At 46.3% G+C, this 20,681-nt stretch overlaps 1 protein-coding gene across 7 annotated transcripts in view; it reads right to left on the bottom strand.

Annotated features, from left to right (window-relative positions):
* Tead1 (TEA domain transcription factor 1) overlaps positions 1 to 20,681 on the bottom strand; it is a 165,355-nt gene that overhangs the window by 66,397 nt on the left and 78,277 nt on the right. For 2 of the 7 annotated variants that reach the window (XM_004634883.2, XM_023719380.1), the window contains exons 2-4: positions 8,499 to 8,563; positions 5,815 to 5,877; positions 5,663 to 5,725 (exon numbers count right to left, since the gene is read on the bottom strand). In XM_004634883.2, the coding sequence (XP_004634940.1) occupies positions 5,663 to 5,725; positions 5,815 to 5,877; positions 8,499 to 8,563 (191 nt within the window). The remainder of the gene's footprint in view (positions 1 to 5,662; positions 5,726 to 5,814; positions 5,878 to 8,498; positions 8,564 to 20,681) is intronic. The other 5 variants (XM_004634885.2, XM_004634884.2, XM_023719381.1 and 2 more) reach the window with 3 other exon arrangements.

Raw genomic sequence — 20,681 nt, 5'->3', positions numbered from 1 at the left:
GCTATTCCTCAATACCATTCCACTGCTTCTCACAACTCCATCACAGATGCCAGTCGGAGGTTAATGAGAAGAAAGGGAAAGATGGAGGACAGTAACTGAATCCAGTGTGGGTGACACTGCTGTTAATACAGCTGATGACATGAAACCTGAGGGAGAGTGCCCAGATGGCACAGGTGGCATTCCCAAAGGAACAGTCCATCCATCGATAAACCACTGGTCTGTTTTAATTGCACAGGCTCATCATCTATCATATAACTGGAACCACGCCAAGCCATAAAGCTGTGGGTCATCCAAAACACACCTACTACCGGAGAATCAGTGGGTCACAGCACTTCATCTACGCAGGGGCCTAGGAGATATTTTCACGTAAGCTGTCTTCTTACCTCTTTCTAATTAACAAGCTTTTTCCTCTCTTAAACACATTAGCCAGAGACAAATATCAAACCCTGATGTATATGTTTAATTTCTAATATTCTGGTCCTCTGGGCACAAATACCTATGAGTCTCAACTGTAATGAGCTGGCACTTCCTTCCTGCTCTTACAAGGTTATCTGCTCCGGTCCACTGTCTCCTGGAATCACTCTCTCATTTTCTTTTTCTCCTTTCCTGGGGGCTCAGTCTTGAGGCCTTGCACATACTAGGTGAGTGTAGCACTGAGCTACCTTCCCACCCCTTTGATGCTTTTCAATCATCCTCTGCACTGTGTTGCCCCTGCCTCTGTCCCATGCGGTCGCGACATGCATCTCAGGCCAGTCCACAATGCTGCCAGCTCTACACTGAGCTGGGGTGCTATAAACTGCTAGTGCTAAGTCTCACTTTGGTGTCGAAGGCTGGAGCACAAATTTGTGGCTGACAAGGGCTGAACGTGTAGGTAATTTCAGGAAAGAGGCCAAAGGTGAAGAGTCTTCATTTGATCTTTTTTCTCAGGGACACATAGGGCAACTGACGGTGGGTGGAGAAGGAGGGTAGAAAAAATTGGGTGAGGTACAGAATGATGTTCTACCATTTGACTTCACGCTGAAAAACTTAACTGTATTATGCCAGAAGGAAAATCATTCTTTTAGAATCCTATAAATCTGAGTGTCCAGTATGTTCTCTGTACTAACTTTCATGTATTTAAAATTTTGCAACAATAAATAATTCACATTTTTTTTTTGGGTGGAACCAGGGATTGAACTCAGGCCCTTGAGCTTGCCAGAGAAGTGCTTATTCTACTGAGCTATCTCCCCAGCCCTTCACAAATAATTTTGGTGCACACGCTTAATTGCCATTATCCTTCAAGAACTCAACCTTTGCTAAGTTTTATTTTATTTATTTTTTTTTGTGCACAGTTTCACTACACAGCTCAGACCTGTAGTGATCCTCCTGTTTCAGTCTCCCCAGCACAGGGATTACAGGTGTGTGCCACCACACCTAGACTCGGTCGCCAGCACACTGCACACCAGAGGCAGGTCCAGCGCAGCATGTGGTGCCAGGGATTGAAATCCAGTACCTGAACTAAACAGGTGCTTAATCTGCTGAGCTATCTCACCAGCTCTAAGCTAAGATTTAAAAGTTGCTACTAAAAATATTTTTCTAAAATATTCTGATATACAACTTGTAAACTTAACAAGGATAGAATCTATAAACATAATTAATTTTTTAAAAACAGAAAGGAAGAAAGCACACAGAGTAGTCAGGGCCAGTGACACAGCTCAGCAAACTAAGTGCCTAGTTAGAAAAGCACAGGAACTAAGGTTTGATCCCCGACAGCACATGCTGTGCTGGCCCTGCCACAGGGTGCACTGAGCCAACCACCAAGACCCAGCTTGGTGGCACACGTCTGTGATCCCAGCGCTAAGGAGGCTGAAAACAGGAGGATCACTACAAGTCCAAGCTGCATAGTGAGACCCTGTACCAAACACATAAAAATAATTAAATAATGGCATGGGAAGCCACCCAAGGATGGCTGAGAGTCACAGAGTGAGGCTCCAGAGCTGTCATTGGCCTAGTCCCCATCTCCTCTTTTCCACAATGGAACAGTCCAGGAATCATCCTCTGCCTTCAGCTTGGCCTCCTTATTAAGCTCTTCTCCAAAACCCAGATGGAGGGGTCATCCCAGGGTATGTGCCTGAGCTACTGCATGTGCTACCCAGTGCCCACAGGTGAGCGTCCTTCAGTGGGGCGATGCTAGACCTTCCTATTGCACACTTCGTATCTCCCTCTGCCTGTCCCAGGGTCCCCCAAACACCTCATCTCTAGAAATTAAAAGCCTTCCTCTGTGCTTGGTTCGTAGTCACCTCCTCTGTGAAGCTTTCTGCAAGTTTTCCACTATCGGAACTGATCATTCTCTCCCCTGACTGGCCTTTGTATGACCCAGTTTAATTTCTACTGCAGAGGCTCCAGCTATGGACAACCTACTGGGAAGAGTAACAGAGACTTAGGGTTCCCTAAGCATGCAGACTGCATACTCAATTTTGTGTGCACAACATCTATGGGGCCTAGTGTACACTGGGTTCTCAATGAGACCCAAGTGGGCTCAGTTAGTACTCATTCATCTTGTACTTTTAAGATTTAGATCTATGTGGACAAACTTACACGTTTGCTAGAGTAACATTTTGTTCAAAGCTAAAGTGAAGTCCCCAGACATTGGGAGTGATTTGGGCCACCACAAAACTCTCTGAGAAGGGCTGCAATTAGCAGAAGCACAAAGCTGGCCTTTGGGACTTGGTCTATCAGGTTTTCAGCAGAGAGGCTCTGCAGCTAGGGTGATTCATCTGTGGTTGTGCCCTGAACACAGCCACCGTCTCGGGAGCCTGTTTCTTCGAGGAACAGGGTGTGCAGGCTGAACAGCAGGGAAGTAGCCATCACCTCTGCCCTCCAGGTGTTGAGCAGGTACCTGCTTTGGCTCACCGAGAAGTAAAGGACAAGATGTCCAGAGGAGGCGTAAGGCAGCAATGTCAGAAGCAAGTACTCAATGGCCAGACAACTCTCCTCAACCACTAGATGCCCGTAGCGTGGTGACCAAGCAGCTCTGCAGCCAGGACATTAGCAGCCAAATTACTGATGGCCAACAGTATCACTCACATTGAAGCGAAATGAATCACGCAGACAAGTGAGGTCTACAGTGTGACCCAGCACTTTAAGGTAACATGTAGTGGGTGTATGGAAGGCTGGCCGCAAGGGTGGTGCGAGCCATAGCTCACAGGTCAGGCACGGTGTCCTGGCATGACGCTTCCTGGCTGAAAGCATTCTCCTACCTCCACTTCATGAAATCCTCTCTGAAAGAGTAGTGGCTTAAGATTAAAAACATCCAAATTCAAATGGAGCCTCTGCCCCTTAGTAGGCCTGGGAATGTTCACCAAAGTCAACAGGCTCAGAGCCCCAGGTTCTTCTAAGTTGTTCCTTGGAATTGGCAGAACATGGGGGCCACGGGGTGCACCCACTTCTCCCATTTCCACTTACATGGCCAGCTCTGGGATGGGAAGTGGGCTACCAACCACCCACCCCAGTGAATGCCAAATCCAGCACACTCAGTTCATATCAGCTGATCAAAAACAAAAGGGTCTGGTTTTCCAAAAAGGACTGGTAGGGAGAAAGGAAAGAAGCACAGCTAAAATAAGGTGGTTCTGGAGTGTGCGTGCTGAGGCAGCTGCTATCTGACAGTCTGTTCCCATTCTTCTTTCTGTCTCCTCCAACAGAGAGTGGGGCAGGTCCGGAAGGAGGGGGCAAAGAATCTTTTTTATTTATTTATTTATTTTTTTGAGAATAAACATAGAGCTATGTCAGTTTTTATTATTTCTATGGAAAAAAATTCTTAAAACCTCTAAGCAATTTTCCTGTATTCCACGGTGTTCTCTCCTGAACAGAAAAGCATTCTTTATGACTTCTACGGCTTCTGATCCAGGGCTGTATGCCCTGCCGAGTTGATAGGAAATACACAAGCAATACAGAAACAGAGCAATTCACATCATAGATGGCAAAACAAAATTGGTATCTAAATACTTCTTGGTACATCATTAATTCATTAGCTCAGAGAAACTAGAAACAGAGTCAGAACTTGAGCAAACACAGGGGTAGCTGCATCCACAGAGAAAGTGCCGGCCCTCTGGTTAAAAAGCAGGGTCTAGGGAGTTAGCGTGGTCTCCCACTGCTCAGCCAGTGCCGCTCGAGCCAGCCACCATCAGCCACACGTGCGAGCGAGCGAGCGAGCGAGCGAGCCAGCATGCTGCCCATTGCGGGGCACACCCAGCGCTCCTTCCTGCTGCTAGTCCTGCGCCCTAGCCCCAGTCTGCTGGCAGGTAAAAAAGAACTGGAGGCCAGCCCTATGTTCCACACTAAGAAATGACACTGTTGCTTAATGTGGAACAAAAATACTGATTTAATTACTATATCAGGGGAGGGACATGTGGGAAAGGCCACAATATGGTCTAAAAATTAGGTTTTTTAACTCTAGACTAAACCTTCTCCAGGCAAATCACAAGCCCTCCTATATTATTAAAGTCAAGAAATATGGACAAATAAGCACCTGGCAATTCTACTGTAAATCTTAGAAGAACACGTATTATAAAATTATCAGCCTGGGGCAGTAGCATATAGCTACAATCCCGGCTACTCAGGAGGTTGAGGTAGAAAGATTGCAAGTACAAGGCTAGCCTGGGCCACTTAGCAACCCTCCGTAGCAATTTTTCCCCCAAACATTAAAGGGATGTGAATGAACCTAAGTGGCAGAATGCTTACAGAGCAAGTGTAAGGCCTGGTTCAATTCTCAGTATCACACAAAAAAAATAAGAGTGATCAGGGCCAGGGAGATGGCTCAGTAGAATAAGCACTTCCCTGGCAAGTGCAAGGGCCTGAGTTCAATCCCCTGTTCTCAAAAAAAAAAAAGAAAAAAGAAAAAAATCAAAGCCTTCATTTTTTCGTATGAAATACATTTTAAAAGTGTTGAATTTGAGGCCTATATTTTTAAACAATTAAATAAACTGAGTGTAAAAGGAATGGGAAGAATGAAATGGATCAAGAGCCTTTTTTGTCTCTAAGATCCATTTTTTTTCTTGTTTATGGTCACATTTAAAATTTCTCTTAATAAGAGGGCCATTTATTTAAACAATATTAAGCTATGTGGAAGAACACAGACAAAAAAATTCTGTGTTGAAAGTAATGTGAAAAAAGGCATAGTTTTAATAAATATTCTTGAAAATTTATATTAAAAGCATAAGTTAAAATTACTAAATATTTTTAAGAGTAATTTCATGACCACTAGAAATGGTTTTTAAAAAGTATTGTCTCTATTAACTTTGCATCTCGGGACTGTCTTTTTAACAAGGATGAGAAAAAGCTCTCCTAGCCCAGGACTGCTTGGTGGCCATTTGAAGGGGTTAAAAACAAAAAAAAAATCTTGTTTCTATGCTGAAAAGTTACAAGACCAGCTCTCTGCTGCATTTGCATTGTTATTAGGAACACACACACACACACATACACACACCCACGCACACGCGCACACAGAGTTTAATGTGAGGCTAGTACAGAAACAGAGGGATTAGACACAAAGAAATGTAAACAGCTCTAACATGCAAGGAAACTAGGTTACGAGAATCCCAGCACCAGGCATTCACCAGTCACCATGGAAAACAGGAAGTGAGGTGCATAGCAACCACAAGCCAAAAAGCAGAAAAGCGCATACCTTTAGCTTGGAATGAAAATCACGAGATTTCCTTCTGGCAAGAACCTGAATGTGACTAGACACCTGCAGGGTAGGGGAAGGGAGGAAAACAAAGGAAAAGCCTGTAACCATGGAGATGAAAAGCCCCCTACAACTGGGCAAGCCAGACGTACCTTAATGGCGGCTTGAATTTCTCGAACTTTCTTTCTTGCTAAGACCTGTATATGACTAGACACCTACATTGTTCGGGTTTATGAAGGGAAACAAAACAAAACAAAAACAAAAACAAAACAAAACAAAACAAAAAAAGGAAATCAAATATAAAATCGCTACTCCTTGGGAGGGTCGGGGAGGGGAGGTTATTTGCGTCTCAACAAAGCTGTGCAGTTAGGAACACACAGTCCCGGCCAGACACCAAGCCCCCAGCACTGCTCTAAGCTCGTTAGATTGGGTCATCACTGCAGTGACTTGATTCAGGATGAAAATTGGGCTCATTTTTACTTTCCCATCCGGGAGAAATCACGGGCACTGGAAAAGCTAGCTTGGGGAGGGGTGAGGGGGAGAATAGGGCTGTTTGCTTTATAAAATTAAGATGGGAGTGGAAGTAGATGAAAATATTTATAGCATCTCAGTATCAGATGGGAAAATCCCCTTTCCTTAATTTAGGGGAGAATATCCATAAATTAGCACATTGTGTAGAATCAAATAGCTGAAGCTGTCGGTTGTATTCCAATCTCATTAAGAGCTCTGGATTCTGTAGCAAATGTTAAAATAATACTGACATGTAAATTAGATCTCAAGGAGAAATGGAAAGACCCAGTTAGCAGAGTGGGGTTCCCCCATCTTATAAAATATCTTTAATCCTTCCACTCTTTTGGTTATGGACTGGGTGCCAATAGATTTGCATATTATTACAAAGCAAAATGTGTGAATACAGCCAGCCAGCCATCCTGTTAAAAATCTGGGTCGAAAACCACATGGATTTGCTGAACAACAAATTCACACAAGAGCGGTATCACCAACTGCTGCCTAGAAAACCCCCAGGATGCTGGGGTGTGGAAACACAGCCAAGCCCAGCTTTGGAAACACAAGGACTGCAGCAACAGACAAATTTGCATCTCTTTTGGAGGAACTTGGTTAAATTTAAAGACTCCCCCGGGACAGGAGTCATGAGCAAGTGACCGGAGCCCAGAGGCCAGCAGACAGCCTGGTCCAGCACCTGCAGTAGGTAGGGAGTCCACTGTGTCTGCTTCCCAGGCGCAGAACCTTCCATTCACAAGTTGACAACTTTGCAGGGGATTCCCTCATTTCAAACTCTAGTGACTCTAAAAAGAAGACTGATGAGAACAAAAGAGCCTTTGATCTTTCAATTGGTCTCTGTGTTTCAATTATTCAATTTTTTCATTTTGCTTTTGTACTTTTTTCAAGTACAGAGAAGCGGGGACTCCCCCATTCTCTTCACCCCTCCATGTCACTCCTGCTGTTGCTATTTTCACCCGAATTTTGTTCATCTGTGAGTGGATGTGGGCCACTGTCGGGGAGCATCCCCTGAGCAGACAATGCCCTGGGATGGCGGGAGGCCACCCCACTCGTGCTGACTCAGCACCAGGTCCCCGGCCCTGGCCCCTGATCCAGGCTCAAAGGAGCCACGCCTCCAGGGAGGTCAGCCCAATGCCGCCAGTCTTAAAGAGACCACTGGTGAGCTTTCTGTTTGGTCCTAGGTCTTTTGTTTTAAAACTAAGTTGCCCCACACTGGCCTCCAATGCATGGCCTCCAGCCTCAGCCTCCCAAGTAGCTGGGATTAAAGGCACGCACCACCACGCCTGGCTGGTTACAGCTATTAAGGTCCATGTCGTATATCATTCAGAGTAAGTCAACTTTCAGACTACTTTTTATCTGTTAACTCACGCAGGGCAGGAGGTGTTTTAGTTTTCTTTTTCTGTTCTCAAACATTATTTTATTGTTTGGGTTTTTGTTTGTTTGTATTTGGAGACAGAGTCTCACTCTGTGGTTCAGGTTGGCCTTCAACTCCTGGCCATCCTCCTGCCTCAGTCTCCCAAGTGCTGGAATTCTAGATGTGCTCTACTCAGCCTGGCTAAGCACCGATTTGTTTTAACCCTTTCAGTTCTGAACTGGGTGATCAGAGTTGACTTGTTTTGTATCTTACAGATGCGATGCAGGCAGAACCCTGGAGAAGGGTGCAGGAGCAGCCTGCCCCTGCCCTGCAGAAGTATTTAAGTCGTAACTTAATTTCAATCCCAGTAGCCAACAAAAAGCCATCATTTAAGAACGGACAGTGTACTGAATGCATATCATTCAGGATTTATATTCAGGCCAAGACTCAAGGCTTCCGGCATTACTTTTTCATTGAAAGGATGATTAATATGATTAATGTTCCAGGCTGTTACAAAGCACAAATCTCCAAAGTCTATATCTCCAGGAGCTAGCTGGGAAAATGTACTGCCAGGGTACCACATGAAATAAACACTCACTTCAGCAGCGAGCACACGCTTACAGGCGTAGTTACACCTCGCAGCTTTTGCAGTGAGTGCTGGCAGATGCATATTTTGGGAAAGAAGTACTAGCTTTGAAACACAGCGCAAGGCCAGTTCAGACACTGTCCTTAGCAGGCAGCCTTTCCCACACTGGATGAACAGAACTTGGGAGACCACAGACTGCAGGGTCACTGAAATGATGAACAGTAGAAACAGAGCCAATCTGGAACACCTCCAACGCTGACGTCCTGAGAGGGGACTGGAACTGGGGGCTCCTCGGAGCCAAAGCACAGCAGCCACTGCAGCCAAATGCCTCTTGGGCCATTCGCTGACATGCACACCACCCAAGCGGGTTACTGTACCTGCTTCCTGGTCCTCGTCTTCCCTGTCCTGAGTTTGATGTATCTGGCTATCAATTCATTCCTACCTGAAAGAAAGAAGAATTTAAGATAAGATGGATTAAAAAAAAAAAAATCAGACCAAGAATTTTTAAATTGTGGCTACTCATTTATTCATGATAGGAATCATAAACAGTACAGTTTCTTGAAAAACTGTATCTATCCACTGAAAACAAATGTATCTTTTAAAATCTGCCTTTTTGTTTGCGTGCCTGTACTACATAAGGATGGATTCTACTAGGAATAAGGAAAACTTGGTTCTTTTCCAGTTTTTAATTTTTCAGTCATTTTCCTCCCTGTCCTCGCTTCTCAACCCACAGGAGTCTGCAGAAGCCCAAGAGAAAGGGCAGGCCCCAGAGGCCTTGACGGGTAACCTGACTTTGAAGAACTATGATATGATAGGAATCCCCAGGAGCTATGTGAGGAGATGGACTGCCGAGATAGCACATGAAGCAGACACAAACTTCACAAGCCCTGGGTCCTTCTGAGGCAGTCAGAGCTACGACTTGATTCCTTCTCTAACACCAGGAACTGAAAATATTTTTGAAACATCCTGTATAGTAAGTGACACCTCCATTTCCTAATACGCCCTACAGCAGCTGAAGCCAGCTCCATCCTAATGGGGGCCTCTCTTGATCAGGAACAAGCTTCAGGTCTGCTGTAGGTGCAGTCACTCCCTGTCTGGACACCCTGACACTGGCCAGGTCCCCTCTCCTTCAAAGCCACTTCAAGCTCACAATCTCAGGAAGGCTTTTGGAACCATGCCGCTAGGGCTGGGCTCCCTTCCCACAACACAGAAGCCAAATGCAGCACAGCCGGCACACCACCTTCCCCCTACATGCACCAGCCATGGTGGAGCTCGCTCTGACTGGTGCCCGCGTTGCGAGTTTCCAGGCACAACTGAACCTGGTAAGAATTTTGTCTTGTAACCCCAGTCTCAAAGGGGACGCCAGAAGGCACCAGGAACCAGGGACTCTGGAGGCTGGGAGGCGGCTCTGAGTCATTTATTTCCACCACTGCAATTCTAAGTCCTCCCAAGCCTAAGCCAGCCTTTGCGACCTGAAGCAGCAGCCCACTACACACTGAAATAAACTCAAGGGTAAAAAGATCCTGTTGGGGCTGGTGAGATGGCTCAGTGATCTAAAGCACCTACTTAGAACAAGCTTAGCAAAGCACAGGGACCGCGGTTCAATCCCCCAGCACCACATGCCAGCCCGCCCCGCCCCCTGGTGGGCTGAGCTGGCCACACACACACACACACACACACACACACACACACACACAAATTAAAACAACAACAACAAAAAAGATCCTGTTGATTCAGGGCTTTAGGTAACTTCCATCCTCGGATCCTACTTGCTCCCCTCAACCAGAACAAGGCTGGTCCCTCATGCTCATGGGGGTGGAGAGGCCCTGCCTTTCTGATATCAGCCTCAGCTTTCAGGTCCCCCTGGAGTCACACATAAGCTAAGCCTCCTCTGTTCTTTCGTTTTCTGTGGGACAGGCTTTGGAACAGTCCTGGACACCATCCTGTGATCAGCCTTTCGGAGCCTGGAATCCAGAATGGTAGGAATAATCTTGTTATAACAGCAGAATACGTTCATCACCTCCTCATCCTAAATACTCTACTTCTATTAATGCAACCAAATAGTGCACTAGGTTGGTTTTTTTTTTGAGGACCTCACCAAACTGTAAAGTTTCACCAACTTGGACTTCTAGTTCTTATTCACTCAGGGTTTCCCTCACATACAGCTCTGGCGCTTGATCTCAGTGACACCAGCCAGCCCTGTTGTAACTGAGAGTGAGGGCATCTCTAGGCACACAACACAGTCTTATTTTGTGGCCGTAATCAGAATGCTGGACCTTAGAAATGTGAACCTCTGGGCCTCTACTCCCTACTTAAATTCTACTATGTGCTGAAAATCCTTTATCCGAAATAGAACTAGGCCTATTTTGCTTTTTCTGCATGGGGGTGGGTCCCATCTTGCCTTGTCCCAGTCTTCCCAAGCACAGCTGGGATTCTTAGACCCAAGTACAGAACCTGACATTTACTTCCAGTGCATTTCATCCTGTTAAATTCGGACCATCATTCCAACTCATCAAAAACCTCAGCTCCTGATCCTGAAACTGAATGTCCCTGTTAAGGGCACAGAAAAGGACCTTTAAATTCAGTTTTGAAGATTGCTTCCCTAAGTATTCTCTTTCAAGCTCCTAAGCACCACCAATATCCCCTGTAGTGCCCTCGGGTCTACTTGTCCATTTCTCAGATGGCTGTACAGATTTTGCAATTTGTCTCAAAGGGCAGCTGACAGCACAGCCCAGCCACGAGTGCCTAATTACCAGAAGCCAGAGCTAAAAGACAATGTCTGCAGCCCAGCCAAGCATCCTCCAGCTCAGGGCTGCTCTGCGCTCCCTATGCGGGGCGGCTGTCTCAATGGCCAGGGCAAAATAAATCCAGGGCTCTGGATGACATGCGATTTCACCCAACTTGTCCAGCCAGCAAAATAAAAGTCTCCTGCCCCAAGCTCATTTTCTGCAAATGTAGACAGAACCGCTTGAGAGAAGGACACAGAGCCTAGAGCAAATTTTAAATTTCTGCCAGCACTTGGTTAAACGAAGGCAGCCAGGGTCCAGGACAGCCACACAGGGTGGTGGCCCCTACCATCTAAGTCAAGGGAGAAGCTGCAGGTGAGCACTATGAATCTAATCCTGCTCCGTTACAGCACTTCTAAAGACCACTGCTTCTACCACCATGGGCCCAGCCACTATCCCTGTTCTCTGGAAAGCATGTATTTTTTCTTTTGTGCCATGTTTCAAGCCAGGAATAGTAATTATTTCATTATTCTAAATGTTAGAATTGTCTGCCTCAACTTAAACAACTCATAGGAACCTAATAAATCCTCTTAAATGCTTTAATATGCTCACAAATATTCCTAGTAAGGAAATAAATCTAGCAAGATTTCAATTCTCCTAATCTAAATCAATTGCTTCACTGCATATCATGATTTAAAAACACAGGCTAATGTGTTACCTAAACAGAACTGGTTTAAAATAATTATTTGCAATATCAAATGTATAGAAATCTTAAAGTCAAAAACATCAAGGAAATAGCTTTAGTTCTATTAAAATTTTCTACATTTAATTTTTATTTTCCTAGAATTAAAATATATTTTCCCATTAGGTAAACAAGTATACCGCTCCAAATAATTCGGAGTATCTTTTGACTTCTAGAGGCTCTGTATAAATTAGGGCTAGCGAATAGGTTCTGCTCAGCGCTTTTGTTTGCAATCTCTCTAAGACACCCTGAACTCAGATGTCTATTTACAGCCCAGTTCTCTGAGATCAGTCCAGATACTCCACAGCCCCCAGGTTTTGACTTTTGGTACTGAAGCACAGAATTACCTAAGCAAGGGCCAAGAGCTCAATAACACTAACCATTGCTCAAGTAACTGAGAAAACAGACTGCCAAAGTGCAGGAAATCTACAAAGGTTTCCCCCTAAGGTACCCAGATCCTTAACGATGAGACATTTCCTCTTAACATTTTATTGTGAAGCATTTTAGACATACAGAAGTTTCTTACAGAAAGAATTTTAGGGCCAGGGATATAGCTCAGTAGAATAAGCACTTGCCTGACAAACGCAAGGTCTTGAGTTCAATCCCCAGTACTACCAAAAAAAAAAAAAAAAAAGAAGGACGGAAGAAAACTAATTTTATAGTGAACACTACAATTCCTACCTAAATGCTACTACAGGTTGAAATAGCCTTATCCAAAATGTGTGAAACTAGACATAATTTGTGCTTCTGTTTCATTCTGGAAAATTTCAATAAATGTAATAAAGATCCTGGGGACAGAACCTAGGTCTAAACATGGATTCATGTACGTCTCACATGCACCTTTGGCCGTGGAGCCTGACGCAATTTTATACGGTATTTTTAGGGCACTCTTCTTTTACCTGTGACTTGTCACATGGGCCAGGCAGGGAATTTTCCACTTATGGTGTCTGTCAGCACTCAAAATATTTTGGATTTTGGAGCATTTTAGATTTTCCAGTAGGGGTGGCAATGTGTAAGCATGTCTTTTATTCTTACTTTACTACCTTTCATTCCATCTCACATCTCTACACACCCACCGAGCCACCTTCACTGTTGCTGTTGAATTTCAGAGTAAGCTGCTGGCATGGTAACACACTTGCCAAATCCTCCAGGTGCAGGTTCCTGATCAGAGTGAAAGCCTGATCTGACCAGAAGACTAGAATGCGGGTAGGGTGATGACCTCCCGACCCCTGCCCCACTTGGCAGGCTTTCCTTCAGAACCCAGGAGTCTCCCAGACACACTTGAGGCCTCCAAGCCTGGCCCAGCTCATTCTCCAAAAAGAACGGGGCAGCTTCTCGAGCTGAGGGCCATGTGGTACTTCACCACTTACTGTCACCACACTACAGCTTCTCCCTGAGCACAAAACCCAGCAGACGTACACGGAACAGCCCTCCCCTGAGGCTGAGCAACCCTGCCACACCTGCCCTGGCTTCCCCCACAGCCAGCTGCAAAGCATAACACAGCCTTAGCCGCCACCTCTTCAGGCACTGTGGTATCACTGACTTGATTTTTCCTTTCTCTTCCACTGCATGACACGACTGAAAGTGAGCCCATCGCTGGCCTCCCCTGCATCCTGGGTTTCCATGACATTTTCTGATAAGTGGACAATACAAAGAGAGAGACTACAGCAAAAGGACACTGAAATTGTGCTGGGCTGGCTTTACCCAGATAGAAGACTGGTTCACGTTGTTGTGGGCTGTGTATGTAATGGGATGTGGCCTCAGGGTCATGTTTGAGGCACAGCAAATGCAGGGTCTGTGGCTAGAAATTGTAGCCCAGAGACACTCGGCTTTAACAGTGTAAGAGCTACTTTGTAATTGAATGGAGTCTGGGAGCCACAAAGAAAAAGTGACAAGTGGAATATTCCTCTTCCCTGACTGCAGCCAGTCCTGAGGCAAACCCACATCAGGCCAGGGCTGACCTGCTTGGGCGTGGGATGGCGCTGTACCTGCTTTGGTCCAAGACACTTCTGCTCCCCTCACAGGGAGTGACACACCGTGAGGCGTCCCCAGCCCATCCGTCTACGTTAAAAAAATGAGAACCAAGGAGCAAAATGAAGCTTCTCCACACTGCTAGAGGGAAACTGCATCAAACAGGCTGCAGCTATAGGGTCTCCCGACTCCTCCCCCAAACCCTGACACAGCCCAGGAAACTACCAGAAGGTTCCTTTCCAACACCAGCAGCATTCTGAACTCTGCACCTGTGTCAACACTGGTGCTCATGGCCACAGCGTCCTGGTGCATTTGTGCACACCTGGATTCTACCTGCCTTGCAAACGCCTCGAGCACCCTGAGCCTTTGGGCTGCGAAGGCCCCTGGCCACCCCGTTCCCTAAGCACCACTGGCCCTCCAGGTGACAACAGCACGCATCTCTCCTCTGTCTGCTCTTCCCTGACAGTTCAGTATTTATCAAATGCATCCATGTGTGAGGCAGAAAAGAGGCTCCTCCATCCCTAACAGCCACTTTGATAACATCATCACCATAAGGTAAAACAAGAAAATAGTGACCCAGTGGGAAGAAGCCAAGAAAGAAGCTTCTTCCGGGTGACACTACCACAAGATGTGGCTCCCAGGATACAGAGACCCTGGCGCTCTGTCCTCCGATGCCAGCCATAGGGCAAAGCACAGAGAGAGTCCTTTCGGAAGTTCTTTGTCAGGCAAGATACTACAAGATGGCATGAAAACAGTTTTTAGCCACAGGATGCATTTTCATCAGCTGGAGTGCATCTAAAGGGGGGAAAAATCCTTAGTTATGAAAGCCAACAATGAAAGGGCACAGGTACGGGGACACTGCAGGAACCAAGTGTCACCAGCTCACGTGAGGTGGACAGAATGGACGAGCTTAATGATGCCATCTACCCTCCTGAAGATCTGATGGTGCAGGTCTGTGGACCTGGCCAGAGGAGGTGGGGCTGCTATTCATGACCGGACATGTGAGGAGTCAACAGCAGCCATGTCCTCCTCACTGCTGCCCCTGTAACTTCTCCCAGACACATTAGGGAAGGAAGGGAGGTCTGCCAGAGCTGGCTAGTCACTGTGCGTGCATGCAGTGCAAGAGACATGGAAGGGTGGTGGGGGCACAGGGACGCCAGCTCTGGGAGCTGACACTGTCTGAGGAGCTCACCCGGGTGAGCAGAATCAGGGGGTCTCACTGTGTGCTCTCAGAACCACCTGTCCCCTGTGCATAACATGCCACCCCACTCCATGTTCCACTTATCTGAAGAATGACAGGATACATGCCTATCTCCCCCACGACCATCAGACAGGTTGTTCCCGAGGTACATGGCGCAAACTCAGTGCTGAGAACACAGCAGGTCCTCATTAAGCTCAGGCAATGCAGGGAGCTGACTACCTATGAGCAATGGACAATCAGAGGGCCACTAGGCAGAGAGGGCAAGGGAAAACTCATGGAAAACAGCAGTGCAATCAGGTCCTGAGTGTGGTCAGCGAGGAAGCTGCGCAGCCAGTGTCACAGGCAAGTCTCAATGGAAGTCACTGACTCAAAATCAGTGCCAGCGTGGAAAATCACCAGAGTCCAGGTGGCCCATCCTGCTCATCACAGGCTAGTACTGCATGTTCTAGAACTAAAGATCTACAGACAGCACTGATAGACTTGGCAAAATGAACAGTGGCGATTTGCAGAGACCACTTGGCTCCACATTTACCCAAGAGTGGTTAAGGATCGGCTTTAGAAGAGGGCTGCATGAAGCCCTGCCCGGTGAACAAGGATTTCTACCTCCAATCCCAATAAAATGCCTCAATCCACCTTCTCTGGAGTTTCTATTGGACAGCAACTGATAACGTTATCAAGTGACAGTCTCCCTAAATACAGTTTTTCTTCATCACTGTGGGCCAACTTACTGCAAACTACGCATTTGCTTCGGACTGCAAGTGTTAAAAAGAGATTAAAAAAAACTAAAGCCACAGATTGAATATTACACCTCTAATGTTATGTAGAAAATTTTTTGCTGTTATTATTTCTAGAAGAAAAATAGAAAAAATGTCTAAAGGTTCATTCGCTATGAAGATATGCCAGTCACCTTTTTAATCCCCCAAATGAACAGGTTAACTAGCCTTCATACTTCCAACTACACCCGTCATTGTCTTTCTTTGCACCTAATATGCAAAACACAGAGCTTGTTTTAGTGGGTTAGCCACAATGGCCCCAAGACCTTCAATGGCTACCTGTCACCTAAAGTTCAGTGAAGATGAGCAATCAAAATCCTTCCAGGTCTGGCTCAGATGGTGTCTCCCACATGAGACCTTACCTTAAATGTGCCCAGAAAAATGCATTAAGCGTAGTGCATGTGGGGGAAGAAAGTGTGAGGCACAGAGCCCGGTGCCCAGAGCTCACTTTAGGAGGCCAGTGGGAGGAAAGACTGCAGAACCAGTGGAACAAAAGATGCTGTGGGCTAAAAACGAATCACTTAGTGTATGAGAGGAATGGTGGCTTCACTCTGGGGAAGAAAGTAGCCTGGGAGTCACCACTCGGTCTCAGCTTGGAATTGTCCTTTACTTCCTCATGGGCCAGCATGACTCACAGTCCCACCCTACGAGGGTGTCTCGATCGGCAGACTGTCAGCTCAAAGGCACGGTGCACGTCTTTGGCATCTTGGTTCCCACATCCTCATGGAGTGTCTGGGGTTTAATGGAACCTGAGTTTGCTGCCACCAACTGTTCTCAACAGACCCACACCCTTGGCCCCTAGGGGCAGCCTTCAATCTGGATGGTTCCTGGGACTCATCTTTGCACCTACATCTGATCCTGTCGCTTTTCTACATCAATAGGCCCCACTCAGTAGAGAACATAAACTCCTCCGCACGACCCTGCAGAGGTTGTTCGAGGTTAGGAGAAAGCGCTTCAAAACAGTTCCCCAAGCCACCATCATCTTTTCTATACCTCTACACCTTCACGTAGCCATCTGTCTTTAAATGGGCTTTCCTTCCTCCTTTGGCTGCAAGCTCCTATTTATCCTCTAAGTCCCAACTGGACTACTAACGCCATGAAGGCTTCTGGGAGCCTCGTAAACTGAGTTAGCTGACTTCCTTTATACCTTCAAACACCAGCACATACCCCGCAGCTGTTGCTGCCTTGCTACACTGGTGTTACATATTCACCCGACCGTTCAGCCCCTGGAAATGCTGTCCACTCTGTGGAAAGCACCCCTCTGAATTTCTCTGTCTTGGCTCTGGCACCCACTAAACAGGTGCTCAATACACGTTTCTAATGAAGGGATGAGCTTGCCTCTTCCAGATGAAGAATATAAAAAGAAATGATCTACACAAAGATAGTGAATAATGGTCGGCACTGCCAATATCACCTAAAATCGGTGAGTCCTTCTCATTACAACTATTTCTGGGGGACACGCAACAATGACCCAGACCTTCTTCCTGCTGGCCTCAGCTTGGCACAGGTGTGGGTGACCAACACCATATTCTTTCCTTCTTCATGCCCCACTCCTACCCCTGGCCCTCTCCTAGGCCAGTAATAGAGACCTGGTCCAAGCAAAGTTAATCTCCACATTAAGCCAGGGAAGTCTTGTTAATGAAAAACTTAACTCAAAACACTCTGTTTATTTATTAATTATTTGGCCTTAGAAAAGTGTGAAATCTACACGTTAGAAGTGCATAAGCTGTTGGTGTTTAACAGAGTACCTTTACTGGTGCCTTGTGGGGATTTAGTGACTGTGTGTGTGCACGTGCATGTATATGTGTGTGTTCCTGGGCTTTCAGCTGTGCTGGGTATAGAATTCAGAGCTTCTAGCAGTTAGGCAAGCACACACCCACTAAGCTAGACCCAGACAGACTACTGGTTTTTTAAATAAATGTTTGACAGCTGGGTCTCTCTAGGGAGCTGGGCTGACCAGGAGAGTGAACTTGGGCGGCAGAACTTCTGGCCTTCGTGTCGTCCTTGTCAACCTGGGGTGATAGCACCAACTGTGCAGAGTCCTTGGAGGTGCTAGCAACACCAGTGTGAAGGTTCTGCCATCCTCAGGGGCCTCTGCATAGTAATGTACTGCAGTAGGCTTGGAGGTCTTCACTGCCTGACCTGGTATGTAAAGTCCTAAGGAGCACGATCAGGACTTTTGGTCGGAACACCACCCGCCTGGCATCTAGCACGCTTCCTACAGCGCTTCTACTTCCAGTGCTACTGGAACTGAACATCTTTTCCATGGTACACTGAATATGTTTACAGCATCTTTTTATCACCCTCAATTTTCAAAATGACTTAGCCAGAAAACTGTTCCCTTGTAAAAGTTGCCCTTTATTGTCATATTTTCAACATTAAGAGTATATTACAAAGCTATTTATTTGATATAATAATCTTTTAGTTTGAAATAGATTCTTTATTAAATAAAGTAGCAGCAATTAGGTTTATAACAAGGGGCTAAAAGTACAACCAAATGTGTCATATTTTGTGACAAACTGTAAACTCATCTCTATGGATAGGCATGTCCCTCACTGGATTTCCAGAATTTAATTCTGAGTACAAAAGTATAACTCGCACTTTAAGAAATAACAGTTGGGGGGCTAGGGAGATGGCTCAGTAGAATAAGCACCTGCCTGGCAAGCACAAGGGCCTGAGTTCAATCCCCAATTCCACCAGAAAAAAGAAAGCAAGAACAAACTAACAGTTTGGCCAGGGAGATAGCTCAGTGATCTAAGCACCTGCCTGGCAAGCACAAGGGAGTTTGATCCTCGGTACTGCATGCTGTGCCAGCCACCAAAACCGGGTGTGGTGGTGCAAGCCTATAACCCCAGTATTGGGGAGGCTGGAGGATCACTATGAATCTGAACTGCAAAGGAGACCCTCTGCCAAATAAATAAATAAATGATTTTTTTTTTTTAAGGGACTGAAATCTGACCATGTGGAAGCAGAAACGCTGTGGGGTGCGAGGAAGCTGGATGAGTCTGTACCTACTATGTGTGGGCACAAGACCAAATATTGTGCTTTGCCTCCTCCTTTAGTATCAGAAATCAAACTCATGACCTTGCGCTTGCCAAACAGGTGCTTTGCCGCAGAGCTATCACCCCAGCCCCCAAGCATGGTGCTTATGTATGTATGTACGCCTTTTACCTCTATACCCACAAGGGTTTCATTTTTTAAAGGCTGAAACTAAGGTTCAAAGGGAAGAAATCTGCCCCAAGTTCCCAAATTGGTTAACAGGCAGAGCTGGGGTGCAAGCCCAGGTTAGTCTTCCTGGATTACTATTCCTTAACTTTACACCAGAAGCCTTGAAAATAGCCTGTGAAATAAGTTAGCTTCTTACCAAATCATTACGAAGTCCTTGATGAGAACAAAATTTTAGAGGCAGAGTTGAACCATGAAATGGAATGAGCATGGCCCCAAGGATTACACCCAGGGCTTTCCACTGGGCTACATCAAGGGCAGTTTCATTTTTATTTTTCTTTCCCAGACAGGATTTTACATTGCTAAGCTGTTCACACTGGGCTCAATTTTACAATCTTCCTGACTCAGCCTTCTGACTGCAGGAACAACAAGTGTGCGCCACCACATTCGGCTTCACAACTGCTCTTCATTCACCCAAGACCTTCACAGTCTCGGCCCGTACACTCCCCTCCCCAGTACAGAACACACACTGCCTAGGAGGGACTGTGCTGTGCCCAGGAGAAGACAGACTGTCTGCCTTCGTGCAGCTGACTGCCTCAGTGGAGAGAAAAACCAAAATGCCGGTGAAGGCAACAGAAGCACTTCCGCTCCAGAGGTGTTTCCTCCCATGACTTCGTGCTCTAGGTCATAGGACCCAAGTGCCCTAGCCATTTTCAACTGGTCTCAAACGCAGGAATGACCCAAGGTGACACTATAGGAGCTTGTAAGATGCCTTCTTGTCTAGATGACAACCAACCAAACTACATCAATCACCCCTGCCTGGGGAGTTTAGATTTGGGACCGCCAAGCCATTTTTATTTTCCTTTAAAATTGTAATTACTGACCAATTACACAAACACACATTCCGTTAACAATGCTAAAATGTTACACCTACAGACCACTCTTTCTTTTCTCCTGCCGCTCAGCACATATACTGCTCTGTGCCTCCAGAGCACGCATAGTCGTTGTGCTCGGTGGGTGCTACTTACCCCCCTGGGTGAAATGATCTGTCCCTGTGTCTCCCTGCCCCCACGGTCCTGGCTCAAATCTGCTGCTGTGTTTCCTCTGAGTTGCTAAGACCCTTGGCCAGCACATCCGCAATGCCCCAGCAGGGAGCTGGCTTGAGGGGCTTTCGGTGCTCAGGTCTGCCTGTGGCGGTTCTGCCCATCTCCCTTGACAACTTACGAGCTTGGCGAAAGCAGGCCCCACATTCTGGTCCCAAAGAGCTCTGTCCTTCCAACCTCTGGCAATGCACTGAGAACAAGCTACTTAATGACTGCACTACTGCTGATTGTAGCTACCTCCCAAGAAAAGAAAAAAGGCTATTAGAGAGGGAGGGAGGCACAGGTGAATGAAGGCGGAGGAGGGTCCGGTGCTGGTAGGGAATGCGTGAAACACGGAAGGGCCCTGGAACTCTCCTGTCCCTGAGCTACCAGAAAAAGCAGAAATGTTCACAATCACAGATGAGAAGGGGGCAAAAAGCAGGGAGTACATTCTGAATGAAGCGCGAAAACTTAAACCATTCTTTCTTTAAAATTTTCTCAGTCTTCCCTGCCTTTTAGTTTTGTTGGCCAGTTAGTTAGTAGTCTTGTTGTTACATACGCAGATCTTCAACTCATAGGCTCAAGCGATCCTCCTGCCTCAGCCTCCCGAGGAGCTGGGCCACTTGCCTGCCTCACTCCGCTGGGCTTCCCTGTTACTGATTCTTCATCTACGCCGATCTCAGACGCACCACCCTGCCTCAGGCCACTGCTGATGTGGAGGGCAGCATTCAGCATTAATTGAGAAAAACACATTTCCAAACAACATCTCTCCTTCATTCTAGGTAAAAGAAACAAGAACGAACTGCCCTGACATTTTCTAAAGGCAGAAAGACCACACACGTTCTTATTCTTCTTTTTCAATGTTTTGGGACAGGGTCTCACTATGCAGCTTGGACTTGC

The sequence above is a fragment of the Octodon degus genome, unplaced genomic scaffold, assembly GCF_000260255.1.
Source record: "Octodon degus isolate 3935 unplaced genomic scaffold, OctDeg1.0 scaffold00067, whole genome shotgun sequence".
Lineage (NCBI taxonomy): Eukaryota > Metazoa > Chordata > Mammalia > Rodentia > Octodontidae > Octodon > Octodon degus.
This window is presented reverse-complemented; position numbering and strand designations above follow the sequence as displayed.